Source organism: Petromyzon marinus, chromosome 2 (assembly GCF_048934315.1).
Source record: "Petromyzon marinus isolate PM22_M1 ecotype Great Lakes invasive population chromosome 2, UKy_Petmar_22M1.pri1.0, whole genome shotgun sequence".
NCBI classification, from domain to species: Eukaryota; Metazoa; Chordata; class Hyperoartia; order Petromyzontiformes; family Petromyzontidae; genus Petromyzon; species Petromyzon marinus.
Genome location: NC_133668.1, coordinates 29,209,504 through 29,229,985, shown reverse-complemented (window position 1 = coordinate 29,229,985; position 20,482 = coordinate 29,209,504). Strand labels below are relative to the sequence as shown.

Genomic DNA, 20,482 nt, shown 5'->3' with positions numbered 1-20,482 from the left:
TATCATGTCAACAAACCCCAAGTAATAATTAATATGCAAACTAAACTACATCATATTTGTCCAGGTGGTCTGTGGCCGAGAACCTCGCTTGAAAATACGAATATATCAGTTCACATTCTGGTTTGGGTGACTCAAAACAATATTCTTCTGGGGTTTATACAATGAGTGTTAATTCCTGGGAAGTCAATCCTATGTAGACTATAAATGAAACCATTTTTTTTTTTACCAGAGCTATTTTTCAGAACCGACCTGGCCACAAATGATAGCCTAACGAAGTGGCTTATCACATGGAAATTTATAGCAGCCAAATGCTCAAAATACTCATGTTTCTAAATGTGCAGGGAAAAACTGGAGAAAAACCTGCACGACCACGGGGAAAACATGAAAACTTCAAATATACAGCAGGCGTCAAGGTCGGGATCGAACCTACGAAGTTCAATATACCAGGCGAGGTAGTTAACATCTCCTAGCCACCATGGCGCCCCATTCTCTGACTTATCCACCCACCCACCCACTCGTAAAGCCACCCACCCACTCACTCACCCTGCCACGTACCGAACCTCTAAACCAGTGGTTCTTAACCTTGTTGGAGGTACCGAACAACACCAGTTTCATATGCGCATTCACCGAACCCCTCTTTAGTGAAAAATAAAATGTGATTTTTTTCAAATTCAAGACATAGATATGTTTTTTACTGGTACACAAAATGAGCCGTGCATGAACATTACCTTGTTCAAAGAATAAAACCAACACAATGCATAAACTCACAACAAATTACATACCTGGAAATCAATGTGACTTCTGCTGTTGCCTTTGAGAGATCAGTTCAGATATGCGTGGCTTCACCTTGGCAAGTGCCACTCTCATGTCATTTTCACAGCAAAGTCTGTTCCTTTTCTTCGTTTTTATGTCCAGCATCCTCGAAAAGGATTGCTCACAAAGATATGTTGTAACAAATGGTATAAAAAAATCCAGGGCTTTCTTAGCAATAACTGGATACTTGTTCATTTGTCGACACCAAAACGTTGAGAGCGTTGTTGTTCTGAAGAGTTGCTGTTGAACCTGGCTCTGCTGAATTTCAATGATTTCGTCGAGGAATTCATCATTGACATCTGCTGTTTCAACAGCAAACGTGAACGGCTGTCTCACCCATGCTGGATATGACTCTCTTGTAGGGAAATATCCGTCGAGAGACTTTGCAAGCTCATCTAAGTGCGTGGCAATTGTTTGCTTCAGTTCCGTGGATACAGAAATATCTCCGATTCCAGACACAACTTCGATCTTACTTGCACAGTCGTCCAGAAGCGGGAAGTTTGCGAAGTTATTGTTCTCTGTTCGTCGTTTCCATAACGGTAGCTTTTTTTGAAAAGCCTTCAGGTGTCCTTCCGCTTCCATGATATTGACTCCACCACCCTGCATCTGCTGATTGAGATGATTGAGAGCTGCGAATATATCAGCCATGTACGCTAAAATGAGAATGAACTCAGGATTTTTGAAGCAATCTGCATGGCAGTGTTGGTGCTCTTGTAAAAACAGGGCTAATTCCACACGCATGGCAAAAACACGATTCAGCACCTGTCCCCAGGATAACCACCGAATATTAGAATGGAGCAGAAGTACCTCAAATTCAGAGCCCATTTCTTTACACAGCTCACTGAAGATGCGGTGCCTCAGAGCACTTTTTCGCACATAGTTCACACATTCCACCACAGTTTTTAATACTTCTGCCATTTTTGGAGGTAAGGTTTTTGTTGCCAACGCATGCCTGTGCAGAATACAATGCGTCACAATGATGTGTGGTGCATCAGCCTTTACTAGCGCACCAAAACCAGACTTTCTTCCCAGCATGACTGGAGCTCCGTCCGTACAAACTGCAGAAACCATATCCCATGAAAGATTGTTGTCTCTGAAGAAGTCATCCACAAGCTTCTTCACATCGGCTGCCTTCGTTGTTGTTGTAAGAGGCTTACAAAATAAAAACTCTTCTTTTATCATGTCGTCTTTCACATAGCGTACAAAAACAGCAAGCTGGCTTAGATCAGAAACGTCTGTGGTTTCGTCGAGTTGAAGGCTGAATTTTGCCGGGCTTGAAATCAGATCCGCGACTACTTGAGCCAAGATGTCTTTACTCATGTCTTCTATTCTGTCACTGACGGTGTCATTTGAAAGGGGAATTTGGGATAATTTACCTTCGGCCGCTGTTCCGAGTATCAGATTCGCCATCTTTAATGCAGCTGGTTTCACAAGTGTTTCACCAATGGTGTGTGGCTTGCCCTGCTTTGCGATCAGGTAAGCAACTTCGTACGATGCTGTCAGGATTGGTTTGTTAACAGGTACAAATCCAAGAGCAGGCAGAGTGGCCCTTTCATCGAATCTGGCTCTCTTCACCCTGAATTCAGCAAGTGTTGTGTTCTTGTATTCCCCGTCTCCATGCAGCTTCAAGAAGTGTTCCTTTAGTTTTGCCGGTGCAAGACTAGAGTTGCTCAACTTGGCGTTGCAAATCATGCAGATAGGACGCTCACTCCCATCACGTTCCGTGATACATGAGAATCCATGTTGTACATATTCGTCCGACCACTTTCTTCTTTTGCCCGACATAGTTAGTATCGATAAAATATTAAAGAAATCACACGACGTACGACAACAACAGTCACACGTTGACTACTGAGTACGCACTAAATTCCCCGCAGCGCTGATTGGCCAAGCAGTGTAGCATGATCATCTGCAGCCAGTGATGGCCAAGCGGGCCGTGTGTGTCATCACACATTTACACAATAATTCAAGTGTGTCCGGACCTCCGTGGCGGGGGCTCTGCCGAACCCCTGAGATCGACTCACCGAACCCCTGGGGTTCGATCGAACCCAGGTTAAGAACCACTGCTCTAAACCAACAACTCAACCACCCACCCACTCATCCAACCTCTCACTTACTAAACCAGCCACTCACCAACCCACCGACCCACTCATCCACCTATTCACTTAAAATAGTTCAACTACAATTGAATTATTTTAAATTCACCAGGTAAGACCCACTGAGCTATACAGATCCTTGTCGGAAACGACGTGGCAAACAAATGATAGCTCAAAGAAGTGGCTTATCACGTGGACATTTATAGCAGCCAAAGCCTCTAAATGTATATTTCTAAATATGCATGAAAAACTCGGAGGTCCCAGAGAAAAATCCATGCAACCACAGGGAGAACATGCAAACTCCAAATATACAGGCGTCACGATCGGGACCGAACCCACGATGTCCTATACAAATGGCGAGGGAGTTAACATTCCGCTACCCTGGCGCTCCACTCTGACTCAGCCTCCCACCCACCCACTCAAACACCCAGCCAAGCACTCATGAACCCAATCACCCTGGCACCCACTCAATCGCGAAACCCACTCACTCATCAACACACCCAGCCACTCACTTAACCACTTACCTACGAACCCACCTGCATACCCCCCACTCACTAACTCAACGACCCACTCACTCAACACTCCACTAACCCACCCACTCACCTATTCATGCCCCAAATCACACACTGACCCATCCACCCACTTAATCTATAACTCATGCACTCACCCACCCACCTGCTCACCAGCCACTTATCTACTCACCCACCCACTCATCCTGCTACCTACTCAACCTCTAAACCACCCACGCACCGAACTACCCACCTACCCAATCACCCATCCAATAAACTACAACTAAACTATTTTGTATTTTACCAGGTAAGCCCCACAGAGCTATATAAAACATTTTTGAAGTGATATGGTTACAACTGATACGTGAACAAAGTGGCTTATCAAGCTGGCATTTAGTGCAGCCAAATCTTCTAAACAAATCTTGACTCTAAATGCGGAGGGATAAATCTGGAGGACGGGGAGAAAGATCCACGAGGACACAGGCAAAACATTAAAACTCATAATATACAGGCAGCAGGGTCAGAATCGAATACACGATTTCCTGTATACTCAGTGAGGTAGTTAATATCTCACCATAGTGGCACACCGCTCTCTGACCCACTCACCCAATTACACACTAACTCACCCACTCAACCTCCCACATTAACTTACCCACCCACCAGTCACTCCCCCATTCACCCAACCACCCCCTCACTCACCCAACCACGCACCAACTCACCTACCCACTAACTCACCCACCCATCTTCTCCCGCACTCAGCCAGCCACCCGCTCAATCACGTGCCGACTAACTTACTCACACACTCACCGACCAATACACCCATTCACCCACTCACTAACCCACCCACAATCTCACTACCCAAGCCAACCACCCAGCCCCTCACTCACCCACTTATTCAATCACTCACTACCCCACACACTCACCCAACCACTCGCTCACTTACCCATACGCTAACCCAACCACTCACTCACCGACTCACCCACTAACTCATCAAAATTAATTCTCAACCACTCACCCAACCACCCACGCAATCTCATACCCACTAACTCACTCACCTACCCATTTATGCACTCACGCACCCACTTACTCACTCACTCACGCACCCACCAACCAACCCACCTACCCATCTCTTCACTCATTCACCCACCCACACAGTCAATCACTCACCTACATACCTACCCACTAATACTCACCCACTCATCCAACAACGAACTAACCAACCCACCCATCGACTCACTCACTCAGGTACTAACCCACTCAACTTCTAACCCACACACTAACCACCTAACCACCTACCCACACACTCACTCACCCACACACTCACTCACTCATCCACCCACCCAAACATCCACTCACCCACCAACTAATTCACCCACCCACTCACTCCCTCATCCATCCACTCACCTACTCGCCCATCCACTCACTCAATGAGCCACTCACCTTCTCACCCAGTACTTACACATCAACTGACCCTGCCACCCACTCAATTTCTAACCCACCCACTCACCCAACCAGCTGCCCACTCCCTCAGCCACTCACCTACTTACCCACCCCACTTACACATCCACTTACCCTGCAATCCACTCAATTTCTAATCCCCCACTCACCCAACCACCCGCCCACTCATCTACTCACCCATTACCACGGAATTATTCACCCACCCATCAGTCAACCACCCAATAATTCAACCACTCACAAACTAAATCACCTATTAATTAAACCACCCACTACCTCAACCACCACTAACTTAACCACCGAGCCCACTCACCCACTCAGCAAGCGACCCACTACTATATCTCTAACCCAATATCTCACTCACCCACCGCCCACTCACCTACACACGTATGCACTCACTCACACACCGCTCACTCACCTACACACTAAATTATGTTTATTTTACCAGGTGAGGCCCAATGAGCTAAATAGCTCGTTTTCAAAACAACCTTCACCACAAATAAACCGACCATTAAAATTATAGACTGATCATTTCGTTGTCAGTGGGCAAACGTACAAAATCAGCAGAGGATCAAATACTTTTTTCCCTCACTGTACATTGCGGGGGTCACAAAAATATCTCCAAAATCCTGAATAAACACAAGATCCAGGTCCGATTCAACACAGTACAAAAAATCCGTGATCTGGTTCCATCTGTAAAGGATGTGGTTCCAGACATACAGTACCCGGGCGTTTACAAACTAAAGTGCCTCTGTAGTAGCAGCTACATTGGAGAAACCATACGACATATATCGGACCCCATCCGCGAACATAAAGCAGACTTGAAACACGGTAGGACGAACTCCTCTGCCGTGGCAGATCACTGTTATAATTCAGTGGGCTCACATGACATTGACTTCTCCAAGACAGAGGTTCTTTGCAAGCCAACCGGCTACCATGAGAGATTCGTTCATGAGGCCATCCACATATACAAGCACAGAGACAATTTCAACCGAGAAGATGGATTCTGGCTTAGTAACCATTGGAAAGATGTTTTAAACCATTTCGGTTCTTAATTGATTGTATTTTATGGTGATTTTCAAACCGCAGCCCTTTCGCTGGCACTGCCTCTTAATACTTCTCACACCACGGTCAATGCTATGGTTGACAACAAGTAGTATAATAATTAATAGTATAACATTGTAATGTTTAACATAACTCATAAGGCAATATATAGCATCGTAATTGCATAATGAATATACATCAGTGTGGTATATAGTTGGGTTCATAGAATAAGACATAGTGTAATATCACAAGTCTAATAGTTTAAAATCTAAAGTATAGGGTAGTGTAAAGTAACGCATTGTATAATTCAAAAGTGGAATTTGTCTATGATATGATGTTATACCATGTAGTTTAGATTGGAAGGTATAATATTGTATTATATAGTAGTCCAGTTTACAGCATAGTCATAAGGCAACTCAGGACACAACAGCGCACCTTGGCTGTTGCACTTGCCCCTTTTCTTGTTTCCTCTCTGCCTGTGTTCCCAGCCCCCTCACTCCTCCTCTCCGGAGGTGATGCTGGTAACATGAAAATTCATATTTTAACTCCGCCCACACAGCTTAATAGACGCGGTCCTTGCATGTCAGCGTTCATTCAAGCTCTGTCTTCCGGACAGACCTGTCTCTTCACTTGAAGAAGGCCACTTGTGTTGTGGCCAAAACGTCGTGAGAATTTTATTGTCTTATTTTATTTTATTATTTTATTCCCATTCTACGTGACTTTACCGAAAGAACCAAGAAGATGAATCCTTGCAGTCATGAAAGCTTTCAACCGAAATTTACTTTTTATGTCACCAGGCAAGGCCCATTGAGCTATATAGATCCTTTTCAGAATAGACCTGGCTACAAATGATAGATATACGAGTGGCTTATCACAGATACATTTATTGCAGCCAAATCCTCTAAACGCATGTTGCTTCTAAATGCAGAGGGAAAACCCTGAGGATTTAGAACAAAATCCAGGCGACCACGGGTGAGAACTTACAAACTCCAAATATACAGGTGACAGGGTCGGGATCAAATCCACCACCTCCTGTATACTAGGCAAAATAGTGAACATCTCACCACCTTGGCGCCTCACTCTCTGACTCAACCATCCACTCACTTACACGCTAACTTACCCACTCAACTTCCCATGTTAAATTACCCACCCAGCCGTCACTCACCCATTCACTCACTCACCCAACCCGTCACTCACCCCTCCGCTCACCCACCCACTCACTCATTAACTTGCCCACCTATCTTCTCAACCACTCACCCAGCATCCCACTCAATCTCATACCAAACTAATCTACACACACCCACACACCCACTCACTGACCCACTCACTTATGCACTCGCCCAACCACCCACTTACTCCCTCATGCACTCACCAACCCACCCACCCATCTCCTCACTCACACACCCACCCCATCAATCACCCACCCACTAACTAGCACCCACACACTCACCTACTCACCCACTCACCGACCCAGCACTCACTCACCGAGCCACTCAATCGCTAACCCACCCACTCACCCACCCACCTGCCCACTCACTCACCCAGTCACTAACGCACTCACTCAATGTATAACCCACCCACTACCCACCTAACCTCCTTCCCACACACTCATTCACCCAACCACATACCCACCCACACTCACCCATACACTCACCTACTCGCCCAGCTGCTCAATTATTTACCGAGCCACTCACCTAATTACCCAGCCACTCACCTACTCACTCACCCACTTACACATCCACTCACCCTGCCACCCAGTCTATTTCTAACCCACACACTCACCCAACCACCTCCCACTCTCTCGGCCACTCACCGACTCACCAAATCACCCACTACCCAAATAACTAATCATCCACCCACCCATCACTCAACCAAACAATAATAAAGCCACTCAGTAATTAAACTACCCATTAACTCAACCACCCACTAACTCAACCAGGTTTATTTTACCAGGTAAGGCCCACTGAGCTATAAATATTGTTTTCAGAAGCACCATCGCCAAAAATTATAGCTCAAAAAAGTGGCTTATCATGTATATATTTATAGCAACCAACTCCTCTATATACATGTTTCTAAATGTGGAGGGAAATATACAGGCATTAGGGTCAGGATCGAACCCACAACCTTCTGTATACGAAGCGAGGTAGTTAACATATCGCCACTGTGGCCCCCCACTATATGACTCTCCCACCCACTAACCCACACAGTCACCCACTCACTTAAACACCCACCGTCACATGCATCCAGGCACTGACTCACCCAGCCACTCAGTACCCATAAACCCACCCAGGCACTCACCCATGCACTTGCCCACTCATCCACCCACCCAATTATCCACACACTAAACTAAATTTTGAATATTTTTTTATATTTTACCAGGTCAGGCCCACAGCAAAATAGATATTTTTCAGAAGCCACGTGACGACAAATAACAGTTCAATGAAGTGGCTTTTCACGTAGAACGTTAAAGCAGCCACATTCTATAAATGCATGTTTCTAAATACGGAGGGACAACCCGGAGAACCCGGAGAAAATTCCACCCGACCATGGGGAGAAGATGCAAACTCCAAATGTATACAGGCTTTAGGGTTGGGGGGAACCTACGAACTCCAATATACCGGGCGAGGGAGTTAACATCTCGCCACTGTGGCGCCTCATTATCTGACTCACCCACCAACTCAACTACTAAAGCCACCCACACACTCACTCACCCACTCACAAACCCACTCACTCACTAACCCACTGACTCATCAACACACCAAGCCACTCACTCAAGAACTTACCTATGCACCCACCTACACACCCACTCACTCTAAATATACAGACATCAGGGTCGGGATCGAACCCATGACCTAGTTTATAAAAGACGAGGCAGTTAACAACTCGCCACCATGGCACTCCACTCTCCGGCTCAGCCACCTACTCACCCACCCACTCACAAACCCACCCACTGGATCTCAAACTCACTCACTCACCAATTTACCCACCCACTCACCCTGACACCCACTCAATCTCCAACTGACCCACCCACGCACTCAAAATCCCACCTACCCACTCAACCATCCAATAAACTGAAACTAAACAATTTTTTTTATTTTACCAGGTAAGGCCCACAGAGGTATATCAAGTGACCTGATTACAAATAATAGGTCGACGAAGTGGCTTATCACGTAAACATTTATTGCATTCAAATCCTTTAAACGCATGTTGATTTGAAATGCGGAGGGAAAACCCGGCTATTATAATGCACACAATGGACCGGAAGGACAAGCGCAAAGGGTTCGCATAATGCGCATGCATAATGTACGTTGACTCATTAATCTCCCCCCCCCCTCCCCACTTTGCATCAAGAGCGCCAAAGTGTGGTCACCACATCTATGCCTCTTTATAAGGAACGAAACAGACTAACTTCTCCACAAATCTGGCTGTCGCCTGATGAAGCTAGTTGTAATTACTGGCGAAACGTTGTACTCAGATTGTAAATGTTGTGGCTTGACTCTCCAACACACCGGTGTGCTGTACTAGTGATAAATTGTCATGTTCTGATTACGTGACAACCCTTACTAGTTGGCTGTGTCGGGTGGTGGTGGGTTTTAACGACACATTTATATATTTACGCGATCTAACCCAAAAAAAAAACTCTATTATGGATAATATTGGTTGCGAAAGCCTACGTGTAACACAAACCCCAAGGAATCAAAAAAATCGACGCGACCACGGAAGAAGATGAAAACTCCAAATATACAGCTTCAGGGTCGGGATCGAATTGATTACATCCTGTATTCTGGGCGAGGGAGTTAACATCTCGCCACTGCGGCGCCTCATTATCTGACTCACCCACTCGCTCAACTACTAAAGCCACCCACACACTCACTCACCCACTCACAAACCCACTCACCCTGCCACCCACCCACTCATACAAATCGGGCATCAATACCGTTGCTTTGTATGATATGTGAAACGAGGAATACTGCAGATAAAATCGAACATTTTGAGCTTGCTGCCGGATCGATTGAGTGGAATCAATACAATTAGTCTCGATTCACGATCAACAAAGACAATATATAGGAAAATCTCTGATCGGTGATTTTGATTGCATCATATTGCAGCGCCCCTTTGATGATGTTATAAGCACTTGCCCCAACAGTCTGTTAAAGGCTACACGGTGGATCTTTGTGTGCGAGTAGCTCAGATCCTTGAGAGATCTGGACACTGTCCGATCATCAGCGAGCTCCTCCGGCAGGCAAGGCTGAGTTGGCTGTTATCTGTGCATTAAGAGGTGTTAAATATCCCACGCAGAGGAGTCTGCTTACAGGACAGATAAGAGGTTCTTCACGTACCGTGCCCCGTGTCACCTGAACGTTAAATGGGGCCCCGGTAATTCAGTGTCCACCGCTGAATCATCTTTCACCATCACCACTCGTCCATGAAGGCCAATGCGACGAGGCCATAGATAGACGGCGCGTTATAACGGAGGGGGGGGGGACCAGGAGAAACGTCGTACTACGTGACATCACAACACCCTGCACACAACCGTAGTGGCAGATTAGGGTGCGCATCGTTAACGAATATGTGGTGTAAGTGGTTGAGAGTAGATGGGCGGGCACGCCATGGGCTGGAGTGGAGGTGGACTGATACGGTACGGGAGGATGTGGAGCTGAGTGGGCTTTGCCGACGACTGGTACCAGCGGTGTCGGGATCGGCCTCTGCGAGGGAGGCTCGTGAAGGACGCTTCTACTGGGCAGTTGGAGACAGTCGCCCTCCACCAACAACAGAGGAGTGACGCTCACAACAACGAGCGGAACACCGGATGATAAATATGCAGCAATTTGGCACAGTAGAGGGAACAGGTGGTGCATCTGCCAGTCATCTCAGTCAGCCAACCCATAGCACCTGGGTCTGTTCCAGGACCTCCGGTCAGCGAGCCTTCGACACTTCACGTGGCTTCAAAGTGCACCTGGCCTGGCACAGGCGCCGTGGTGACGTCACTGTCACTTATTGGCGAATGGCGACGGTCGATAACGCAGCGGTGGTTGTGAGAATTGCTATTTTGGGGGGGGGGGGGCGCCAAACCTGACCAGCTGTAAACCTCACGTCGCCTCGCAGCCACACAGTGGCAACAGGGAGTTCTGGATGGGTGCAAGGGGCTGGTAATCCCCCTCCACCTTCAACTAAATAACCACACACGCAAGCCCTTGGGTCTCTCTGTGAGTCGATGGATCTGTGTGTGGTGAGTCTATGGGTTTCTGTGAGAGTCCGTGGGTCTCTGTGTGGTGAGTTTATGTGTCTCTGTTTTATGAGTCTATAGGGCTCTGTGCGAGTCTGTTTGATTCGGTGGTTCTCTGTGTGGTGAGTCTATGCGTTTTTGTATGACTCTATGGGTCTCTATGTGGTGATTCTATGGGTCTGTATGGTGAGTCTATGGGTCTCTCTCTGAGTCTATGGGTCTCTGTGGTGAGTCTATGGGTCTCTGTGTGAGTATGGGTACGATTGAGTCTATGGGTATCTGTCTGGTGAGTCTATGTCTCTGTTTGGTGAGTCTATAGGGCTCTGTGCGAGTCTGTGGATCTGTTTGAGTCTGTGGTTCTCTGTCTGATGAGTCTATGGGTCTCTGTGGTGATTCTATGGTTCTCTGTGCAAGTCTGAGGGTATGTGCGTGGTGAGTGTATAGGTCTATGTGTGATGACTCTATGGGTCTCTACGTGATGGATATCTGTGGTGCACATATCCTGGCACAAGCGCCGTAGTGTCGTCACCACCACTAAGTGGAGAATGCTCCTACCCCTGCTCCTGCTTGTTGTTGTGCTCGGGAAGGAGAGAGAAAACTAGACTAAGGTCCACTGAGCTAAACATCTCTTTTTCAGAAGCGACTTGGCACCAATGAGAGCTCAAGGAAGTGGCTCATCATCACAGTCACTAAAGTTTTAAGTCAAAACTTTAAACGAATGTTTCTAAATGTGGAGGGAAAAACCGGAGGACCCGGAGAAAAAGTCCACACGACCACGGGGAGAGACAGAGACACGCAAACTCCAAATATACAGCAGGCATCAGGGTCGGGGTCGAACCCACAACCTCCTGTACACCAGGCGAGGTAGTTAGGGGGGAAAGCAGAGACAGCGAGAGGGAGGAGAATTAGTCAAACTCACACTCAGTATTACTAACTAACCATGATACACTCACCATGATACTCACCATCATACTCACGCATTCACCATCATACTCACACACAAGCCCACACACATCAACAGTCGCCATTCACCACTACGTGGCGGTGATGTCCCCACAATAACTCAGGTGCCAAGGTTTGACGGCTGTGCCAGGCTAAGTGCAGGAGGAGGCCACGGGCCAGACTCAGGTGCCATGGGTTGACTGCTCTGCCTGGCTAGGTACAAGAGGAGGGCTAGACCCTGGTGCTATGGGTTAACTCGTGTGCCACCACCTGCACAACCACCACAATAACAACCACACAACAATAACCACGACCAACAACTGTAACCACAACTATAATTTAACCACAACTATAATACCCATCAGCCACACGGCCCTCTGGGAGTGCCTCTCAACTGCAGCAGCAGCAGGGCCGAGCTCTGCTTGAAGCAGCGCCGTGAACTCAGCAGAACGTGACGGCTGTGGGCCAGGCGCCTCCTCTGTCTCCCCCCACCGCCGCCACTGCTGATGTGGACACACCGCGCGAGGTTCTCACCTTCAGGCTGAGTCGACGTAGAGGAGGCCCAGCGAGCCGCCGCTTCAGAAGCTTTCGCGAGCCACTGACGGTGGCCATGAGTGGGAATCCAAATCAGCCGCTCGCCACCCACCATCCACAGCGCGCGCCGCCTCCACTCGGCCCCGGCCTAAGCGGAAGTAGCAGCGGGGGAGGGGGGCGGGGAATGGGGGGTGAGGGGGCGGGTCACGAGGGGGAGGGCAGGGGGGGCATGGGGGGTTGTGAGGGGGCATGGGGGGTTGCGAATGTGGAGGGGCGGGGGGGGGAAGGGGGGTCACGAGGAGGGGCAGGGGGGGCAGGGGGGTAGTGAGGGGGAGGGAAATGGCGGACCATGGGGCGTGGTCGCGAGGGGGGGGCAGAGGGGAGGAGCTCAGATGTGAGGGGGAGGAGCTCATGGCTCTGACGTCACGGGGGCGTGGTTACCTTGGACCACCACCCGCGTCTCGTGCCACGTGCTTCCCACTGGCAGTTTGGCCGTTAGAGAGAGGCGGACCGACCCCAGAGCAGGAGTGGAACCGAGCTGTGGGTGAGTGGTGGCGGTGGTGGTGGTGTGAGTCTCTCTGTGCGAGTCTGTGTGTGTGTGAGGCTTTCTATATGAGTCTGTGTGTGTGACTCTCTGTGTGTGTGAGTCTCTCTGTGTGAGTCTGTGTGTGAGACTGTGTGTGTGTGCCTCTCTGTATGTGTGTGACTCTCTGTATGTGTGTGAGTCTCTGTGTGTGTGAGAGACTCTGTGTGTGTGTGTGACTCTCTGTGTGAGTCTCTGTGTGTGTGTGACTCTGTATGTGTGAGTCTCTGTGTGTGTGTGAGCCTCTGTGTCTGTGTGTGTGTGAGTCTCTGTGTGAGTCTCTGTGTGTGTGTGTGAGTCTCTGTGTGAGTCTCTCTGTGTGTGTGTGAGTCTCTGTGTGAGTCTGTGTGTGTGTGAGTCTGTGTGAGTCTCTGTGTGTGTGAGTCTGTACGTGTGCGAGTCTCTGTGTGCATCTGTGTGTGTGTGGAACGGTCGTAGAGCTGACAGCGCGCCGCGCTATGAACCCGGCGACCCCGAGTTGGATTCCCTCTAAAGGCCAACAGCAGTAACGATTATCTGAACCGGTGCTGGGCCTCCCCTAGGTTGACATAACCTCGAATGAGTACCTGGTGTGGTGTGTAAAGATCGCCACTGGGGAGACAAAGGTGGCCGGGCGTGGTGCTGGCAATCCAACCCCCTCGTGTGTCGTGCCGGCCTTCATACGTACTGCTGGCTAACAGCACTTGCCCCTACAGCCTGTTAAGGCTCTACGGGGATCTTTGTCTTTGGTGTCCCATACTGGCAGGGGGAGGAGTGGTGGTGTTAATGTTGGTGGTATTAGTGGTGGGGGTGCTCGTGATGGTGGTGGTGTTAGTGGTGTTAGTGATGGTGGTGTTGGTGGTATTAGTGATGGTGGTGTAAGTGAGGTGATCGGATGCCATGATAGTCCCCATCTTTAAGAAGGGAGACCGCACAGACTGTAACAACTACAGGGGCATCTCACTCCTCAGTGTGCCGGGAAAGGTCCTGGCAAGGATTATTCAACACTGCCTTACCAGGCATGCTGAGGAGAGGCTTGTGGAGCCCCAATGTGGTTTCAGGAAAGGGTGGTCCTGCACAGATGCCATATTTTCTGTCCGTTTGCTAAAGCAGAGGTGTAGGGAATTCCAACAAGACCTACATCTCTGCTTTATTGACCTGGTAAAGGCCTATGACACCATCAGTAGGCCTGGGCTCTGGGTTCTTCGTGCTTTCGGAGTCCCTGACCCGCTGCTCACGATCTTTAAGGACCTTCATTATGGTCAGCGGACCCGGGTAAAACTACATTGCCGGGAGTCGGAGCCATTCCCTGTTCACCTTGGGGTCCGACAGGGATGTCCTCTGGCTCCAACATTATTTAACATCTATTTCGACCACGTAGTTCGTGAGGTCTTCAGTAGCTGTACCCGAGGAATTTCCATCTGGTACAGATACAGTGGGAGGCTGATCAATGCCCGGATGCCGTCAAGGGATGGCTCCCTATTGGTCAACCACGTTATGTATGCCGATGACGTGATAATTGCGGCTCACTCAGAGGAGGAGTTGGAGGCGCTGCTGCTAAAACTGGAGTGTGCCACTAAGAGGTGGGGCCTTACCATCAGCCCCACCAAAACGAAGCACCTGCCTGGGTATTTTGTACCATCGGGCACTCCACCTCCACAACTCCCAATCGGTGATGGGGCAGTTGTGGAGAGAGTGGAAAGTTTCCCATACCTGGGCAGTGTGCTCATGACCGTCTCCGGTTTAACAGCAGAGGTCTCACTCCGAATCATTCGAGCGGCATTATCTTTTCAGCAGTTGCGTAACGCTGTGTGGAAGCTACCTGGTCTGTCGCTCCACACGAAGCTTCGGGTCTTCTCAGCCACAGTCATTCTCTTCCTTCTCTACGCTTGTGAAACGTGGACCCCCCTAATGGAACATCTTTGCCGGTTAGAAACGTTGAGGCTGGCCTGCCTCCGATCAATCCTGGGTTTAACCAGGCTGGATTGTGTGAGGAGCTCACAAATCCTCGAAAGATCTGGACAAAGCCCCATCAGTGAGCTCCTCCGGCAGGCAAGGCTGCGTTGGCTGGGCCATGTAGCCCGCATGCCCAATCACCGCATGCCCAAGCAGCTTTTATTTGGCCGGATCGAGGGGGCTGAACGGACGCAGCACGGGCTAGAGAAGAGATGGAATGATGTGGTACAGCAGGATGTGGAGCTGAGTGGACTTGCCAATAACTGGTACCAGCTGTGTCAAGATCGGCCTCTGTGGAAGAGGCTCGTGAAGGACGCTACTGGGCAGTTGGAGGCAGTCGCCCTCCAACAACAACGGAGAGCGCAGGAACGACGCTCACAACAACGAGCAGAGCGCCGGATGGCTAAAGCACAGCAAGTTGGCACAGTAAGGGGCACAGGTGGTGCATCAGCCAGTCATCTCAGTCAGTCGACCTGTGGCACCTGGGTCTGCCCCGTGACCTCCTGCCAGCGGGCGGGCGTTCGACACTTCACGTGGCCTCAAGGTGCACATGGCCTGGCACAAGCGTCGTAGTGACATCACCGCCACTTAGAGGCGAATGGCGATTGTTGTTGTTGGTGTTAGTGATGGTGGAATTTTTGTTGCTGGTGTTAGTCGTGGTGGTGTTAGTGATGGTGGTATTATTGGTGCTGGTAGTGGTGTTCGTGGTGGTCTTAGTGGTGGTGTTAGTGTTGGTGGTATTATTGGTGGTGGTGTTAGTAGTGGTGTTAGTTATGGTGTTAGTGGGGTAGTGTAGCGGTTAGCGTGCTGCGCTAAGAACCTGGCGACCTGGATTTGATTCCTGCTCACGGCCAACATTGGTGACGATTATCTGAACTGGTCCTGGGCCTCATCCTAGATCGACTCAGCCTTAAATGAGTACCTGGTGCGAGGTGCAAACATTGCCACTGGGGAGACAAAGGCGGCCGGGCGTGGTGTTGGCCACCCACCCCCTCGTGTGCCGTGCCGGCCTTCATAGGTGCTCGCGGACAGCACTTGCCCCAACAGTCTGTTAAGGCTATACGGGGGATCTTTGTCTTTGTTCGTGGTGTTAATTGTGGTGTTAGTAGTGGTGTTCGTAGTAGTGGTGTTCGTAGTGGTGGTGTTCGTAGTGGTGGTGTTCGTAGTGGTGGTGTTGGTGGTGTTAGGAGTAGTGTTAGTAGTGGTGTCCGAACAGAGGAGCAACGCTCACGACAACAACCTTTGAGCCGGGCATCTAAAATGCAGCAAGTTGACACAGTCATCTCAGTCAGACAACTCATGGCACCTGGGTCAGACCTGTGACTGCCTGTCAGTGAGCCTTCGGCACTTCACGTGGTCTCAAAGTGCACCTGGCCTGGCACAGGCGCCGTGGTCACATCACCGTTACTTAGTGGCGAATGGCAGTTGTTGTTTTTTGTGTTTTTCGTATTGTGGGTGACTGGTGAGGATGTGAGTCCGTGTTGATGATGAGAGTCCGCATTGTGACGTGACGTGCGTTTAGACGTGGGTGTGTCACGCCCCTTCAACTCTGCGTGTCCCTCACCTCTGTCTCCCGCTCTCCACGCAGAGACCCGGACCGCGCGAGAGACACCGTGAGCTCTGAGCACCCTCGTCTGCAAGTTGCTACCATGGAGGTACATGTGGCTCCTCGACTCGTGTGGTGAAGTATGGGTGGACGTGTGTTCTCCCCACTGCGTGTGCCTACCTGTCACCTGTATACCTGGGTGTGCTTCTCCTTGCCCGCCTGAGTGTGTGCGCGTCTATCAGAGTGTCTCTCCGAGATCCTGTTGGTGTACGTGCCCGTCTACGCGTGAGCATCTACGGCGCTGTTTTCTATCCACTGATGGATGAACGCCTCCCTCCCTGAGACCCTGCTACCCTTCGCATGCTGTCATAGAATAATCCGCCAAGCGCCGATTTCGTCGCACCATCTCTCTGGCGGCTCGGCTCTCTGATGTGTTCCGTTCCTTGGTTGTCGCTCCGTTATTATTCTTGACCGTTAGCCATTGTTGTCCCTCCTAGCCATGGCTCGTCCTGCCCGAGTCCCACTCACTCCTCTTAACAGTTTGAACGATCCCATTGACCTGCGTGTGACCTCGAAATCCACACGTCTTTCATTGTAAATCCAAGCATGGCAACTGATATTGGCCAAATATCCCAACGCTGAGAACTGGCAACATCTCGGCAGGACCCTCCTGAATGTGGAGCCCAGGATGTCAGAGATGCTGGCTCAGTGCTCGCCCACTGCACTTGCTCCAACGTCTTAATCAAGCCCATGTGGTGGACCTTTGTCTTTGCGTGTGTAGATCAGCCGAGCTGGAGAGGCTCGGAGTAACGGTGAGTCTTGCACCACGTGGAGTGCGCTGTCCTCAGCGCGCACCGGCTCCATCCGCAGCAAATCGCCACAAGGTAAGAACAGAAATGAGTGACGTCAAGATGGCCACGCTGAATGGTGGGACATCACGACGGTCATGTTTCAAGGGGGACGTCACAGTGACCATGATGCATGGGGGACTTCATGGTGGCCATGTTGCATGGGTGATGTACCGTTCGAATTTTGCCGTTCTCTCGTCTAACACCGGCGAGACACGGTCATAAAGAAGGCTGTCTCTGGTGCAGGCCAGTCAGTTTCAGAGACAATGCCCATATATTATCGGAGCATGTTTGTTTGCATATTTTTCCACAAGTACGTGTGGTAAATGCAGACTTGATGCCTTGCAAAAGGTATCTATTTGGTGTTTGAACATATTAACACCTGTTTTTGTGCCAGAAAGGGTAAAAGCTATTCTTATTTCATAAAATCCTTCTTGCATATCTGTGTTATATTTATCTAATTCATTAACCCCGTTTTCAAACCCAAGCAACCTAAGATGTCCTCAGAGCTGCATATAGCTGGACATCGAACAAAGATGGTCACTGCATGGCACGCTTTCAGATGTGCTTCTGCAGTCATCTGGAATGCTCTTCCGACATTAGGCAGCCACTGGAGCGATGCACTTTTACATCAATAATTTTTGCGAACTTGTTAGTTTGTTGTCTTTCCCCCTCACTTCTGATTAGCAGGGCTGCCGAAGCACAGTTTAACATACGGACATAACTGATATTGGCCAAAACATTCAAATCCCCTGCAAATTCCTCAAATTGGGATCACACAGCAGACGTAATGGCAGCAGCGTCGCCCCCATTCTCTGTAAATCATCTGCAGGAACCTCCTGAAAAGGAATCTTGAGACTTTTTGAGGCTGTGCTGCTTAAACGAAAGATCACCGACAGCTGTTTTTATTCTCTTGCCTGCAGCAATCCTGGCTCTCTTTGGCCCACAAATGACCCACCGGGAGAAGCTGGAGCTTGTCGCCATACAGAAAGTATGGTACTTTGCGCTCAGCAACAGATCCCGGGGACACAACAACGATGGATACGACGACCACGAACATCATTACATTCCGGTGAGACTCGCCACAAAGCCCCCGCCGTGGGGGCGGTCACAGGGCGCAGCGGTCGCGGGGTTCGTGGCTTCTTGTCATTGCAACTTAAGCACCAACCAACCAGAGAAAGCACACGTGCACTCTCCCACACACTTCACAATCAGAAGTTTATTTCCCAAGTTAAGCCCATTGAGCTAAAGAGCTTTTTTTAGGGTGACTCGGCCAGCAGACATCAGAGCATTTCACAATTACAGATTTAAGAAAGCCAAACACTTAATAAAAGCAATTATTTCGTAAAATAATGCTCACATGTTGTGATTTTCAAAATATAGTCAGTCTAAATTTGTGTAATTTTGTGCAGGTCCACCATGAGCACCTTCACTACCGCTATGAGGTGCTGAAGAAGATTGGGCGCGGAGGTCAAGGCCAGGTGATCCGGTGCCTTGACCACAAGATGAACACCCTGGTGGCCGTGAAGATCTTGGTATCACCATTGAGGTAAGAATTCAGAGTGGTGTCGTCACAAGGACGACGTTGTTGTTACGTCCAGTGCTGTGGGCGGCCGTGTGATGAGGTGGTGACAACTCGTGCCTCACGTAGAGGGTCCCCGGTTCGACTCCTGACTCGGATGCCCTCCTGTGTGGAGTTTGTATGTTCTCCCCCTGTTCTGGATCAGTTCACTCTTACATTACATTAAGTCTTCATTTAACCTAGTAGAGGCATTCCTGAAAAGTGCCACGTTAAGGGAAAGCACATTAAGCAAACATAATATCCCCATATATAATGTAACGATAAAGTTTTGCAAGATATAATACATGCACACAGTGATGTGAAGAGACCAATAACGGAGGGCATGCTGTCACGTCACGTGATCATTCCGCATTCCGCCTACTGTGTCATACCGCTCAGCTGTGCAATTTTATAGCGGGCACATTCCACGTTATAATGGGTGCTTTCCTGCATTAGAACAGAAGCATTCCGGATTATAATGGGTGCGGTCCGCGTTATAACGGGAGCCTTCCACGTTATCATGGGCACGTTCCCGCTATAAAAGGCATGTTCCACACTGTAATGGAGTTGTCCCATGTCATAACGGGCGCGTTCCGTGTTATAACGTGTGCGTTCTGCGTTATAGCAGCTACATCATGGGACCTCCTTTGCCAGTACCAAAATATACTCCCAAAGGAGGTCCCATGATGTAGCCATTCACCCCGAGCTCTCATTACTCTGAAAACGCTTGTCTTTGTGCTGTACGCCTTTTGGCGTCCCCTGGTCTAACACCGTTTTTGAGACGAGGCTCAAAAGAAAGCTGTTTCTGGTGTGGACCAATCAGTTTCAAAGACAATGCATATATTATCAGAGTATGTTTTTTGTTTGCATTCTGACCACAAGTAATATGGTTAATGCAGACATTATTCCTTGTAAAAGGTTTCAGTTTGGTGTTTTAACATCTTAACACCTGTTTTCTTGCTAGAAAAAAGGAGAAAATATATTCTGATATTTTGGTACTGGCAAAGGAGGTCCCATGATATTCCACGTTATAATGCCTTGCTCTGTGAGAGCCACATTCAGTCACGACTCAGCTGTGGCTCAGTCTCTAAAACTCAGGCTCAGCTCTAGCTCAGCCGTGGTTTGGCCCAGGCTTGAGCCGCTCAGCTGCTGTTAAAGATACATGAGTGGCTCAGCCGTGGCTTGGCTCAGCTCCTGGGAATCCTGAGTGTGGCTGGGGCCATGCTCGGAGTCGGTTAAATTCACACATTAGGGAATCACTACGTTCAGGCAGCACCCAAACCCCCTTCTATCCCTTACTTATTTGATCCTCTTCCCGATCCTTTCTGGAACCTTCCATGAGCGCACTACCGGAACTCACAATGCCATTACACTTGGGGAACGTATATT

At 49.2% G+C, this 20,482-nt stretch overlaps 1 protein-coding gene across 2 annotated transcripts in view; it reads right to left on the bottom strand.

The window, feature by feature from the left end:
* LOC142929832 (fructosamine-3-kinase-like) overlaps positions 1 to 12,781 on the bottom strand; it is a 63,414-nt gene extending 50,633 nt beyond the window's left edge. Inside the window, exon 1 of one of the 2 annotated variants that reach the window (XM_076071898.1) lies at positions 12,621 to 12,781. In XM_076071898.1, the coding sequence (XP_075928013.1) occupies positions 12,621 to 12,698 (78 nt within the window). In that variant the 5' untranslated portion in view covers positions 12,699 to 12,781. The remainder of the gene's footprint in view (positions 1 to 12,620) is intronic. The other variant, XM_076071897.1, reaches the window with a different exon arrangement.
* Between the last annotated feature and the right edge of the window lie 7,701 nt (positions 12,782 to 20,482).